This window comes from Orcinus orca, chromosome 2, assembly GCF_937001465.1.
Source record: "Orcinus orca chromosome 2, mOrcOrc1.1, whole genome shotgun sequence".
In the NCBI taxonomy this organism is placed as follows: Eukaryota; Metazoa; Chordata; class Mammalia; order Artiodactyla; family Delphinidae; genus Orcinus; species Orcinus orca.
This window is the reverse complement of record NC_064560.1, coordinates 7,056,461-7,069,361: the sequence shown is the minus strand read 5'-3', so window position 1 is coordinate 7,069,361 and position 12,901 is coordinate 7,056,461. Positions and strand designations below refer to the sequence as shown.

At 42.3% G+C, this 12,901-nt stretch overlaps 1 protein-coding gene across 2 annotated transcripts; it reads left to right on the top strand.

The window, feature by feature from the left end:
- Nucleotides 1–3,845: 3,845 nt before the first annotated feature.
- MEIG1 (meiosis/spermiogenesis associated 1) lies at nt 3,846–12,588 on the top strand. 2 transcript variants are annotated; one of them, XM_004278595.4, is made up of 3 exons: nt 4,151–4,423; nt 7,577–7,743; nt 12,268–12,588. In XM_004278595.4, the coding sequence occupies exons 2-3, from the start codon at nt 7,606–7,608 to the stop codon at nt 12,394–12,396; spliced, it is 267 nt and encodes an 88-aa protein (XP_004278643.1). In that variant the 5' UTR covers nt 4,151–4,423; nt 7,577–7,605; the 3' UTR covers nt 12,397–12,588. The 2 variants fall into 2 exon arrangements, 1 of the variants encoding a protein (XP_004278643.1); XR_007475853.1 differs by lacking the exon at nt 7,577–7,743 and having other exon boundaries at nt 3,846–4,423; nt 12,268–12,453.
- Nucleotides 12,589–12,901: the final 313 nt, after the last annotated feature.

Sequence of the window (12,901 nt, the reverse complement as noted above, 5' to 3'; positions counted from 1 at the left end):
CTACATGTAAAAAATGAAATTAGAACACTTCTAACATCATATACAAAAATAACTCAAAATAGATTAAAGACCTAAATGTAACACCAGAAGCCATAAGATTCCTAAAAGAAAACATAGGCGTAACACTCTGACATAAATTGTCACAATGTGGGACCTCCCTGGTGGTGCAGTCGTTAAGAATCCGCCTGCCAATGCAGGGGACACGGGTTCGAGCCCTGGCCCGGGAAGATCCCACATGCCGCGGAGCAGCTAAGCCCATGCACCACAACTACTGAGCCTGTGCTCTAGAGCCTGTGAGCCACAACTACTGAGCCCACGCACCACAACTACTGAGCCCACGTGCCACAACTACTGAAGCCTGTGTGCCTAGAGCCTGTGCTCCACAACAAGAGAAGCCACTGCAATAAGAAGCCCGCGCACCACAACGAAGAGCAGCCCCCGCTCGCCGCAACAAGAGAAAGCCCGCGCGCAGCAACTTAGACCCAACGCAGCCAAATAAATAAATAAATGATAAAGTTAAAATAAAAGATTGTCACAATGTTTTTGGAGGTCTGTCTCCTAAAGCAAAGGAAATAAAAGCAAAATAAACAGATGGGACCTAATTAAGCTTAAAAACTTTTGCGCAGCTAGGAAACCATCAACAAGCCCAAAAGATAACCTACTAAATGGGAGAAAATATTTGCAAGTAATACGACCTATAAGGGGTTAATATACAAAATATTTAAACAGCTCATACAACTCAACAGCAAAAAAACAAACAATCTAATTTAAAAATGGGTAGAAGACCTGAACAGACATTTTTCCAAAGAAGACATACAGATGGCCAACAGGGACATGAAAAGATGCTCAACATCATTAATCAACAGAGAAATGCAAATTAGTACCACAATGAGATATCACCTTACACCAGAATGACTATCATCAAAAAGAACACAAATAAATATTGGTGAAGGTGTGGAGAAAAGAGATCCCTTGTACACTGTTGGGGGGAATGTAAATTGGTGCAGCCACTGTGGAAAACAGTATGGAAGTTTCTCAAAAAACTAAAAATAGAACTCTCATATGACCCAGCAATTCCACTCCTGGGTATATATCAAAAAAAAAAAAAATCCCCACTAATTCGAAAAGATACATGCACTCCAAGGTTCATAGCAGCATTATTTACAATTACCAAGATATGGAATCAACCTAAGTGTCCATCAACAGATGAATGGGTAAATAAGAGGAGATAGATATATATATATAAAGTGAACTACTACTCAGCCATAAAAAAAGAATGAAATTTTGTCATTTGCAACAACATGGATGGACTTGGAGGGCATTATGCTAAGTGAAATAAGGTAGATAGAGAAAGACAAATACTGTATGATATCGCTTATTTGTAGAATCTAAAAAAATTTTTAAAACTAGTGAATATAACAAAAAAGCAACAGACTCACAGATATAGAGAACAAACTAGTGGTTACCAGTAGGGAGAGGGAAGCAGGCAGGGGCAAGATAGGGGTAGGGGATTAAGAGGTACAAACTACTATGTATAAAATATACAAGCTACAAGGATATATTGTACAACACAGCGACTATAGCCAAGATTTTATAATAACCATAAGTGCAGTATAACATTTAAATATTGTGAATCACTATGTTGTACACCTGAAACTTATATAATCTTGTACATCAACTGCACACCAATAAGAAAATTATTTTAAGGAAAGGACCAGATCAAGAAGGTCTTGTACACCAAGCCAAGGAGTTGAAACTCTAACTTGAGTGACAGTGGCAAGCCAGGGTGGTTTGAAACAAGGCAGTGACAGGTGAGATTAGAGCAGTATTTCTCAAAATATGACACCTGGAAGAACATCACCAGTAGTATATTTGGAAATGGGTTAGAAATGAAAATTCTCTCCCCCAGCCCAGACCTACTGAATCAGAAACTCTGGGGATGGGCCCAACAGTCTTTTGGGGGTTTTTTTTTGTTTGATTGTTTTTGTTTGTTTCTTTGGCCGTGCCACTTGGCATGTGGGGTCTTAGTTCCCCAACCATGGATGGAACCCGCACCCCCTGCGCTGGAAGCGCGGAGTCTTAACCACTGGACCACCAGGGAAGTCCCATGGCAGTCTGTTTTAACACACCTTCCCTCCAGGGGATTCTGATAGATGCTAAAGTTTGAGAACCACTGGATTCAAGTTTAGAAAGACCACTCAGTCTGGGGCTGGGTGTCTGGGTAGGAAGCTACTGCAACACTCCAGGAAATATGATAGTGAGAATTCATTTTTTCATTTAACAAATACTTGTTGACCATCTACTATGTGCTAGACACTGTTCTAGACACTAAAGATTCAGCGGTGAGCAAAGCAAAGCCCATGCGGTAATGGAGCGCACGTTCTAGTGGAAATAATATCTATTGACATCGTTTATGCAGTTCCAGATGCTGTCCTAAATACATTTAGGTGTATATTTATTTCTTCATCCTCACAACAACCCCATCAGATAGGTACAGTTTTTGTCTTCATTTTACAATTAAGGAAACTTAGTTTAAGTAGTAGAACCCAGATTCAAATCCAAGGTCATGCCCTAGATGCCAATGTCCTAGGCACCATGCTGTACCGCTTCCACAGCATCATAGTGGCAGTGGTAGTGAAAGATATTTATTCAGAATATATTGTTTTAGTACCTACTGAGTGCTAAGCACTGTTCTAGGAATTTAGTTAACAAGATCTCTCTCTTGATGGAAACTACATTCTAGTGAAAGATAAATAATAAAATTAAGAAACAAGCAATATAGGGCTTCCCTGATGGTGCAGTGGTTGAGAGTCCGCCTACCGATGCAGGGGACAAGTGTTCTTGCCCCGGTCTGGGAAGATCCCACATGCCGCGGAGCGGCTGGGCCCGTGAGCCATGGCCGCTGAGCCTGCGCGTCCAGAGCCTGTGCTCCGCAACGGGAGAGGCCACAGCAGTGAGAGGCCCACGTACCGCAAAAAAAAAAAAAAAAAGAAAAAAGAAACAAGCAATATAAAAAAGCATTATGCTAAGAAAAGGAAAAAAAAGAAGCAAGCAATATAAATAGTATATTAGAAGGTGATAAGTCTTGTGGAAAAAAGAAACACGAGAACATAGTAAGACAGATAGAGAACGTGATGGGAAGAGAGAGCTACAGGTATTGGGATGGGCAAGTTGAGATATCAACAAAGACTTAAAAACAAAGAAGTTAGCCAAGGGAATAGATGAAGACCATTCCAGGCAGAGGAAGCAGCTACATCTAAATCCTTAATGTGGGAGCAGGGCGAGGAACAGCCAGGCCAGTGTGGCTGGAGCAGAGTGATCTCCGGCTACAGAGCAAGGGAGGAGGGATTGCATGCAAATCTTGTAGGGCTTTGTTGGTTTTTACTCTGTAAAACGGGAAGCCATTGCAGGATTGGGAGAGCGAAATGACATAATCTTGTTTAGGTTTTAACAAGATCGAACCTATTGTTTTGTTGAGAATAGACTGCAGGGGACAAGAAGAGCCTGTTGGGAACTATTGCAATAACCAGAGGGAGAAAGGTGATGGTGGAATGCGCTGGATGGGATCAGTAGAGCCAACAGGTTTTGCGGATGGATGGATATTTTGCTGATGGAGGGCCAGAGAAAGTGGACTCTAGGGACCACCTACCGAAAGGGGGAGAGCGTGGAAGGGGCAGGTTTGAGGGTGGGTGCTCGGAGGGTGGCTGTTTTGGACAACCAGACAGACGTTGAATACACGTTGGTTACACAAGTCTAGAATTTGGAGAGAGATCTGGTCTAAGGAAATAAATTTGTGAGTTGTAAGTAAATAGGCAGTATTTTAAATGATTAATAATGTAGGTAATGTTGGGAAAAGATAAAGCTATAGGTGTCATTTCTCATAGGTTTACTAATTGTCAGGCACTGTGCTCGACCCAGTGGATTGGCTCATTTAATTCCAACAAAATAAGAAGAGGTGGGACAGATAGGAGGTATCTACCAGCAGGGACCAGAAGCACCAATGGTCTCTGTTCTCTGACCGGCTTTTTTAGGGAATTCCGTCTGTGATTGATACAGCGGCAAGCAGTCCTCTCTCCACCTCGAAGTGGGGTTGAGAAGTTGCAAGGCTCCACCCTGCGATCGACTTTCACTCTCCAAACTGGGCCCCGCCCACGCGCTTGCGCACAAAGGCCCGATCGCAGGGGGCGGGGCCTGAGCGAGCACAAAGGGGCCTGAAAGAGTTGAGCGCTCGTGCTGCGCTGGGCGTTGCCAGGCGAAGCGAGTGTCGCCGAGGCCGCTACAGTTGGCCTCTCGCTGGCCCAGCCCAGGGATCCCGAGTGGAGAACACGAACACCACCGGACTCGCTGGCGAGCTCCCAGGCGGGGCGCCCCGGCCTCTCAAGGGTGGCCGAGCGAGGGTTACCCGGGCGAGCAGGACCCACGGGTGAGTGGGCGCGTCACTGCGGGGGCCGGGCCTTGCCCGCCCCGCCCCTGTGCCTGCCAGGCCCCGCCCCGAAGCCCAGGCTCCGCCCCTTCTGCCCCGTTGCTCCTTCTGGGTACCTGAGATCTGTCCACCTCGCTCCTCTTCTTTCTCGTTTCCTCTTTTTTTAGGAAGGGTCTTTAATTTCGAGTCTCCGTAGTTTCCGCGCCCCCTTTGTCTTTAGGGGTCTCGATTCTGGGGGCTCCTTTCTGAGTTCCTCCTGCAGGTCAGTCATTTAATCCCCAGGGTTTAGGATACTTTCTCCATCTCAGCCTTCTCTAGGCAGATTTTACCTTACAGACGTGATTGTTGATTTCTGGAAGAAGAAAAAAAAAAAGTTTGAGGGACCAGAGAAGCCCCATCGGTCAGCTCGCGGGGTCCCCGAAAGGAGGGACTTTCTGCTGTGCAGATGCACACTAGCACACCTGGACCATGGACCACCAAGGCCTGTTATGGAAACCAATTCTGTTGTTCAGCTGAACCCCCAAAAACTTTGGGAAGGGAAGTGTAAGAATTGTAGAGATAATCTAGTGAGACCTCTTCTCAGTTCAGGAAGCAGAGGCCCGAGAGAGTGAACTGACTTGGTCCAGGTTACATGCTAGTTAAAGGGCCCCTCCGCCCGTATTCTTCTGTGTCTAGGAATAGAAAAAATAAAATGGGGAAAGAAATGGAAGATTAGCCTTTCTTATAGCTCTTGGGGTTTTAATACGACTATAAAAGTAAAAGCACTTTTCAGAGCTAGAAGAAGGTGATGGATGGCTTTTTGCATAGAAGGGAGTTTGAAATTACATCAAAGGCTTCTGTTAGATTAAAACCTCAGATTGTCACGGACTTAATATTGGTGGGATTTTTAAATACCCACATAAACCCTAATACTGTTTAATAAAATTTGATTTTTGCAAACTAGAGAGTCAGGCATTGCCATTTCCTGTTTTTCCAGACACAGCTTAGTATTACAGAGGTCAAATGTATTTTATATAAATTATTTTTTGCCACAGCTGTCATTAAAGAAACCACTAACTTTCGCAGTGCTGAAGGCTACCAGCAGAATTAGTGCTGCCAGTGAATTTCTGGGAATCATGGAAATCTTTAAGGAATTTTAAGTTGATCTTTCCTATTTTTAGTTGCATTCTGTTTTTAATAAGTAGTAAGTGGTAAGAGAGACCAAAAGAATTTACACCATCACCATATAGTATAGCCACTAGGGTTCCTCTTATGGTGAAAATACACTCATGTCCCCTTTAGATATTTTGGGAAAGCAGAGTATTGAAATGCCTGATATGTTTATTTATTTATTTGGCCGCGTGGCATGCGGGATCTTAGTTCCCCTGTGCAGGGATTGAACCTGTACCCCCTGAAGTGGAAGCACAGAGCCCTAACCACTGGACTGCCAGGGAACTCCCAAATGCCTGATATGTTTAGGGGGATGCATATTTCTACTGAGAAAAATGGCGATTTCCCCAGTAGTTAAGCTGAATGCAGCATATTTTTCTGCTCTATTAAATGTTTGAAAATGATGAAAGGTTACATAGATAACATTTAGGAAAATACTTTTTTTTTTTTTTTTTTTTTTGCGGTACGCGGGCCTCTCACTGTTGTGGCCTCTCCCGTTACGGAGCACAGGCTGCGGACGCGCAGGCTCAACGGCCATGGTGCACGGGCCCAGCCGCTCCGCGGCGTGTGGGATCTTCCCGGACCGGGGCACGAACCCGCGTCCCCTGCATCGGCAGGCGGACTCTCAATCACTGCGCCATCAGGGAAGCCTGGAAAATACTTTTTGAATGACTTTGAGTAAATAAAAGTATTTTATTATATATCAAAAAGCCAAGCCTCAAGCAGAAATGGCTTGGGTGAAACAAAAATTAAGATAGTATCACTGCTGGGCTTCCCTGGTGGCGCAGTGGTTGAGAGTCCGCCTGCCGATGCAGGGGACACGGGTTCGTGCCCCGGTCCGGGAGGATCCCACATGCCGCGGAGCGGCTGGGCCCATGAGCCATGGCCGCCGAGCCTGCGCGTCCAGAGCCTGGGAGAGGCCACAACAGTGAGAGGCCCGCTTACCGCAGAACAACAACAACAACAACAAAACGTAATAAGCATTTGTAATTATAACTGAAAAAATTCAAAACTTTGAATTCATTTACAGGATGAAACCTACTTTATTAGGTCTGATTTTAATGTATTTCAGCCAATAGAAACATATTTAAATAGAAGAATGAATTCAAGGAATCATGGTGAAAATTCTGGGCACTTTATTTTAATAAATGACTAACATATATTAATATATAATAATTATATAATATTAAAATATACATATATTGTATATAATAGGTATTATATAATATTACATATAATAATAAATGTTAAATGAATGATATATTTTGGTAATAAAATAAGAAGTCACCAAAAAAACAAGTGCAAGATTATGTCTTTGAAAAACTGGCTATACAAGTTTGGTGACTAGACTGTTACGTGAACTAGAGCTGAAAATTTAATTTTAAGGACTACATTGTTTTAAAGTCAGGGATCTCAGTGTCAGGACAGCCACACAGCTGTCATTGACTGTGTCAATAGTCCATCTTCTCACATCAGGACACAGTGGCCTAAGTCAGTGGACTGCAGTGACTGGCATGTTTCCAAACAGTCAAGAAAAGGAAGAGGAAGAAACCATTGCTTCCCAGTAAGAAGAAAAGGAAGAGAGTTAGAAGACTGATCTTACATTCCCTTAACGGACAAAAAGGGAGATAAAGTTTTGAATATGATTAAATGAAATGGTGGTGGGATATTTTGACAATCTCCTGAGCAGTTAAAACCAGGAGTGTGATTTCAGAAATGTATAAACTATTGTCTGAAATAGCAGAATTAGTCTGCAGCATTTAGGACAGCACTCTGTAACTCTGAATGCAATTTTACGTATCTTTCAGGGTTGATTTTATTTTATTTCCAAAATAGAACATGAATCCTTCTCACTCTTGGAATTTAATGTTTAAAAATCTAATGTATTTAATGTGATTCTTAACTCTCTAATTTTTTTTAAATGCTAGTTTTGTCCATTCTTAAAGGGATTTCCCAAACTGTCACTATTATGTTATCTATTAATGTTGTTTTCACATCTTTCAGAAGTAACTGGTAATAAGACCTCTGTAGCCATGGCTAGTTCTGACGTGAAACCAAAATCAGTAAGTCATGCCAAAAAGTGGTCAGAAGAGATAGAAAATCTGTACAGATTTCAACACGCAGGATATCGAGATGAAATTGAATATAAACAAGTGAAGCAAGTTGCTATGGTAAGATTTATGCCTCTACAAACCTGAACTCAATATGAGTTTGTTAGGTGGTGAAAAGCACTAAAAACAAACAAACAAACAAACAAAAAACCCACCACCAGGGCTTCCCTGGTGGCGCAGTGGTTGAGAATCTGCCTGTCAATGCAGGGAACACAGGTTCGAGTCCTGGTCTGGGAAGATCCCACATGCCGCAGAGCAACTGGGCCCATGAGCCACAATTACTGAGCCTGTCTGGAGCCTGTGGTCCACAACAAGAGAGGCCGCGATAGTGAGAGGCCCATGCACCGTGATGAAGAGTGGCCCCCGCTTGCCACAGCTAGAGAAAGCCCTCGCACAGAAACGAGGACCCAACACAGCCATAAATTAATTAATTAATAAAAACAAACAAACAAACAAACAAAAAAACCCACCACCAACAAAGAACCAGAGAATACTAAAAGGGAATTCTACTCCAGCCTCTCGTTTTACTGATGGGGAGCTGAGGCCCAGAAGAATGAGTTTCAGGCAGACTGAGGCAAGAGGTGGTTCCTCAGCACAGAAACATTAAGAATTTTCTAGCTTTTACTGACAACTGCGCTGTGAATCTTTCATGGTAGACCATCAAAGCAGAGTCATTTTCTCTCCCTAAGGTAATTCTATTATCAGATATTCAGTTTGCTGTGGAACTATTATTTCCTTCCTGTTTCTTTTTTATTTTTACCACAAATTATAAAGGGGTTAAATTCTTCTTTAGGTGACAAAATCTCCCGACTTTGGTTGTGTATTCCAGACTTTCTTTTTTTTTTAAGAAGATGTTGGGGGTAGGAGTTTATTAATTAATTAATTTTTTTTTTTTGCTGTGTTGCATCTTCGTTTCTGTGCGAGGGCTTTCTCTAGTTGTGGCAAGCGGGGGCCACTCTTCATCGCGGCGTCCAGACTTTCTTGAGAGACTAGAGACATGGTTTTGCTTTTCAAAGATTATACCAAAATCTAGATACGGCCCCAGTTTATAATGTGATTTTTTAAATTCATTTATTCTACTGAATACTAGGAGGCTGAGTTCGGAAGGATATTATAGAATATAACATAGTATTCATAAATGTATTTTAATTTTTAGAGCTGAGGTTGCAACAAAGTGTTTATTATTAACTTGTTTTTTATTTTTGTTTTATGTTTTTTTATTATTAACTCACCATTGTTCAGAGACTAATTCTTAGATGGGTTTTTCAGATCCCCATATTCTTTTTCTTCCTTCATTCTACTCTTTGATCTCTACTTAACACGTCCTAAAAAAGTAGATAGGAAAAAAGATGGAGGCAATACAGAGCTAAAATGTAATAGACTCTTTCATTTAACGGATGTTAATTCAGTAGAGATTATTAGGGGTGGTAAGGAATGAAATTAAACATACTGATCAAATGAGGGTTTGATGGCTGACTATGACTTTCACATATCCATTTCTTCATATCTACTAGCATTTTACTCTTTGGTCCCCATTACCAAAAGGGAGTTTTCATTACTCTATCATCTGTGGCTTCTAAATAGTTGTAAAACACAAGCATCAGCATTTTAATACAGTTCAAAAATAAGCTTCATACACTTGCCTTAAGATTGGGATAGGCAATGCCCCTGAAAGGGCTGTAAGACCCAGGATCATATAGGCAAGGTGATCACACAGGCGCTGATGCACCTACACCACCAACCACCACTTATCTGCGATTGAGATCAGATAAGAGATGAGATCAGATCAGAGATGAGAGACTGAGATAAGATCAGAGTTAAGGGAACACAAACAACACCCTTAAAGGGGAAGTCCCAAAAAGCACCTGAGGGGTGTGTGTGTGTGTGTGTGTAACAACCCGATCCACTGTATGACTTGACAGTTGTAGAGAGGTTTTGCATTTCACTTCAGTGTATATTTATTGGGTACCTGCCATGTGCAAATTTCTGTGCCAGGTGCTTTAAAAAGATAAATATAAAAACAAGTGCCTGACCTCAAGAAATTTAGAGTACAGGATTTGGAATCAGTCTGCCCAGGCTTTGCATCCTGGCTCTCCTCCTTGTCTAGGGAACCCTGAACAAGGTTCATAACCCTTACTGAGCTCAAGTGTAAAATGGCGATGCCACTGCCTGCTTTAGAAAATTGTCTCCGGAACTAAATGAAACCATGTGTTGCAAGTGCCTCCCATTGTAGTGCTCAGTAGTAGTTTGTTGAATGAATGAATAGTGTTCAGTGAATGATAGCTTTTATTATTCCTGTATCTTGGAGTGGAAGATTAAGAGTGACGAACAATAAAAACTTATGCAAGTGAAAATATATGCCCCCCCAAATTAAAGGAAGATAAAATTTTCTTCCTTCATGGACAATCTTCCAAAAGGGCTTCATGCCCCGAGAGGCATTTGCAGTGGGCATTAAAGGATGGACAGGAGGATAACTGAAGGCTTGCCTTGATTGGCAGTGGTCTGAAGGGTTTGGGTGATGTTCTTGTCCTTACCTAAAGCACACGTCCTTATGGGCACTATTAGTGCTTACTGATCTCCTGCCCAAGGAGCGCTGACTTGAGGACCATAGCACCCGCCTCCACCATTCTCTAAGGAATGAAGGTTTCCTAGGTTGAATGGGAGTGGTGGGTAGAAAGCCAAGAAGAAAAAATTATGAAAGAGCAAAGGGTTATAGAAAGAAAAAATCCTAGAGGTTGATGAGGCAGAACCAGCACATCTGTTTGGAAGCCCCCCCCGATTTCCTAGGGTGAGGCAGCTGGAAGCAGGACCTCAGTCCTTGTCTTCTTTGAAGAAATAATTCAGCAAAGTGACAAAGATTGTGAAGCAGATAAAGTGTTCATTGGGAGTAAAGTACGTGTTGAAGAACACACAGGCAGACTCAGAGTTGCACGCAATAGGGGTGGCTGAGATCGCTTATATGGGGGCAGTCTTCTGGGTTACCTCTGGCCAATCGTCCTGTTCGTGCCCACATTTGGCCTGACTCAGGGTCCTTCCTGGTGGGTGCACACGTATCTCTCAGCCAAGATGGATTCCAGCGTGAAGGTTTCTGGGAGGTTGGCAGGACATATTATGGGCTGGTGGCTCCTCTCTCCTTTGGCACCTCCCGAGACTGAGGACCTTCTCTGCGCACGTGTCCAGCTGGAAAATCCCCTTTGCCACAAGAATGAGAAGAATGTGGTCACGTTGTCTTCCACCCAATCAGGGCTCTGCTCCTGCTGGCCTCTTATCTCGAGGTGTCAGCAGGAGGCTGGTTGCAGCTGCTCAGCCTGGGCCCATCTGTCTCCTTCCTCAATCCCACATAAAGTGCTGTGGGTATTCTGAAGAAGCAGCAGTGTACTGTTTCTTCACTGAATAAGCTGGTTGGGGGACCCTACTAAATGAGAGAGCCTCTTGGCCCCAAGAGGAAGACAGCGGTAACGGTATCTTGAGAACTTCCTTTCTCTGCTGAGGGTAATGGAAGCAACAAAGGGCAGGCTTGACCTAAGTGATGGAAAGCATTGCTTTTCTCTATGATGTACATGTCAGAGAGACTGCCAAGGTTTACCAGATAGGCTGCTACCCGTTTTTGCTAACTCCTAAATAAACGAGACCACAGAAGAAAGCGAAAATATGTTGCTAGAAAATAAAGGATGTGTGTTCTTTTGTATGCGTGGCATGTTCGTGTTCCAGTTTGGAAGCTGTGATTTATAAGTGGGGGATTGGAGAATGAGTAGCTGCCTGTAGAGATGATGTTGAAGGACAGGACTTGTTTTTTATGCCGGGAACACAAAATCGAAATACTAGGGTCTTGACAGTGGTGGAGTACATGTCACACAATGCAGAAGCAACATACCTAACCGCAGCAAAAATGCACTGACCTGAGCAAGAAAGTATAACGCGAATTCAGAGAGGAAGGGGAGGAAAATGTCCAAAAAGATCGAGCCGAACGATCAAGTAAGCAAACCAATGTGGCAAACGAGAGAGACTAGTGGGGAGAAGGTAAGAAGAGATTGCTAAGGACTATGTTCATGACCTCAATTTCTACGAAAAATTGAGTTTTCAGGTGTGAACTTGAAACATGCACATGAGGAAATACACGTGTATTTCTCTAGATATAGAGATTTTCTAGATGTAGAGATTTAGATATCTCTAGTCTAACTGCTTCCTTTAGTCACCCCTGTGGCCTGGGCCTAGCCCTAATTTCCTCCTTGGGTATTATTTTTAGAAGTTAGTAAGTAATAATGCTTAAAATAGTTTGTAAACATAAGGATAAAGTTTAGATTATTTTGAATGTTTTATCTTGGCTGCAGAGTAGAAATTTAAATCTAGAAATTGGGATCTGAATTAGTTGCCCTGCAGTATAAGGCTGCCACTTAACGTATGTTGTGTGTGTGTGTGTGTGAGTGTGTGTGTAAGATATCACTAAGAGCTCAAGTAGTTTTAAATTTAATTTTGTACTTTAATTGTTTGATGTGACTTGTGTTTTTAACTGTTTGATAGTGAAATATTATATAAAAAGAACATCAACATTACAATATTTGTACTCTGGTTTTCAATATACAGGTAGATCGTTGGCCAGAGACAGGATATGTGAAGAAACTTCAGAGACGGGACAATACTTTCTATTACTACAACAGACAGAGGGAATGTGATGACAAGGAAGTCCACAAAGTGAAAATTTATGCTTACTAGCCTTACTTCTTTGTATTACCTGTCATTATCTTTTTAAAAATCCACTGTTTGATTCTACATATGTAAGTGTCATTTTACAAAAGACTCCAAAATGCAGACTTCAATGGAATGTTTTGAGACACAAAAGCCATGAAACTTGGTCTCTAATAATCATCCCGTTCTGTTCTAAAATATAACTGCAGTAGCATTCCATTGGTGCCCGCCTTGGTCTGGTTCTTCCTGTTTTAACCGTGGTAGCATAACTACAGTAAGTCCCCTACATACAAACGAGTTCTGTTCTGAGAGCGCGTTCGTAAGTCCAGTTTGTTCGTAAGTCCAACAGAGCTAGCCTAGGTACCCGACTAACACAATCAGCGATATAGTACTGTACTGTAATAGGTTTAGAATACTTTTCACACAAATAATACATAAAAAACAAACACAAAAAATAAAGAAGACATTTTTACTCTTACAGTACAGTCCCTTGAAAAGGACAGTAGTACAGCACAACAGCTGGCATCCAGGG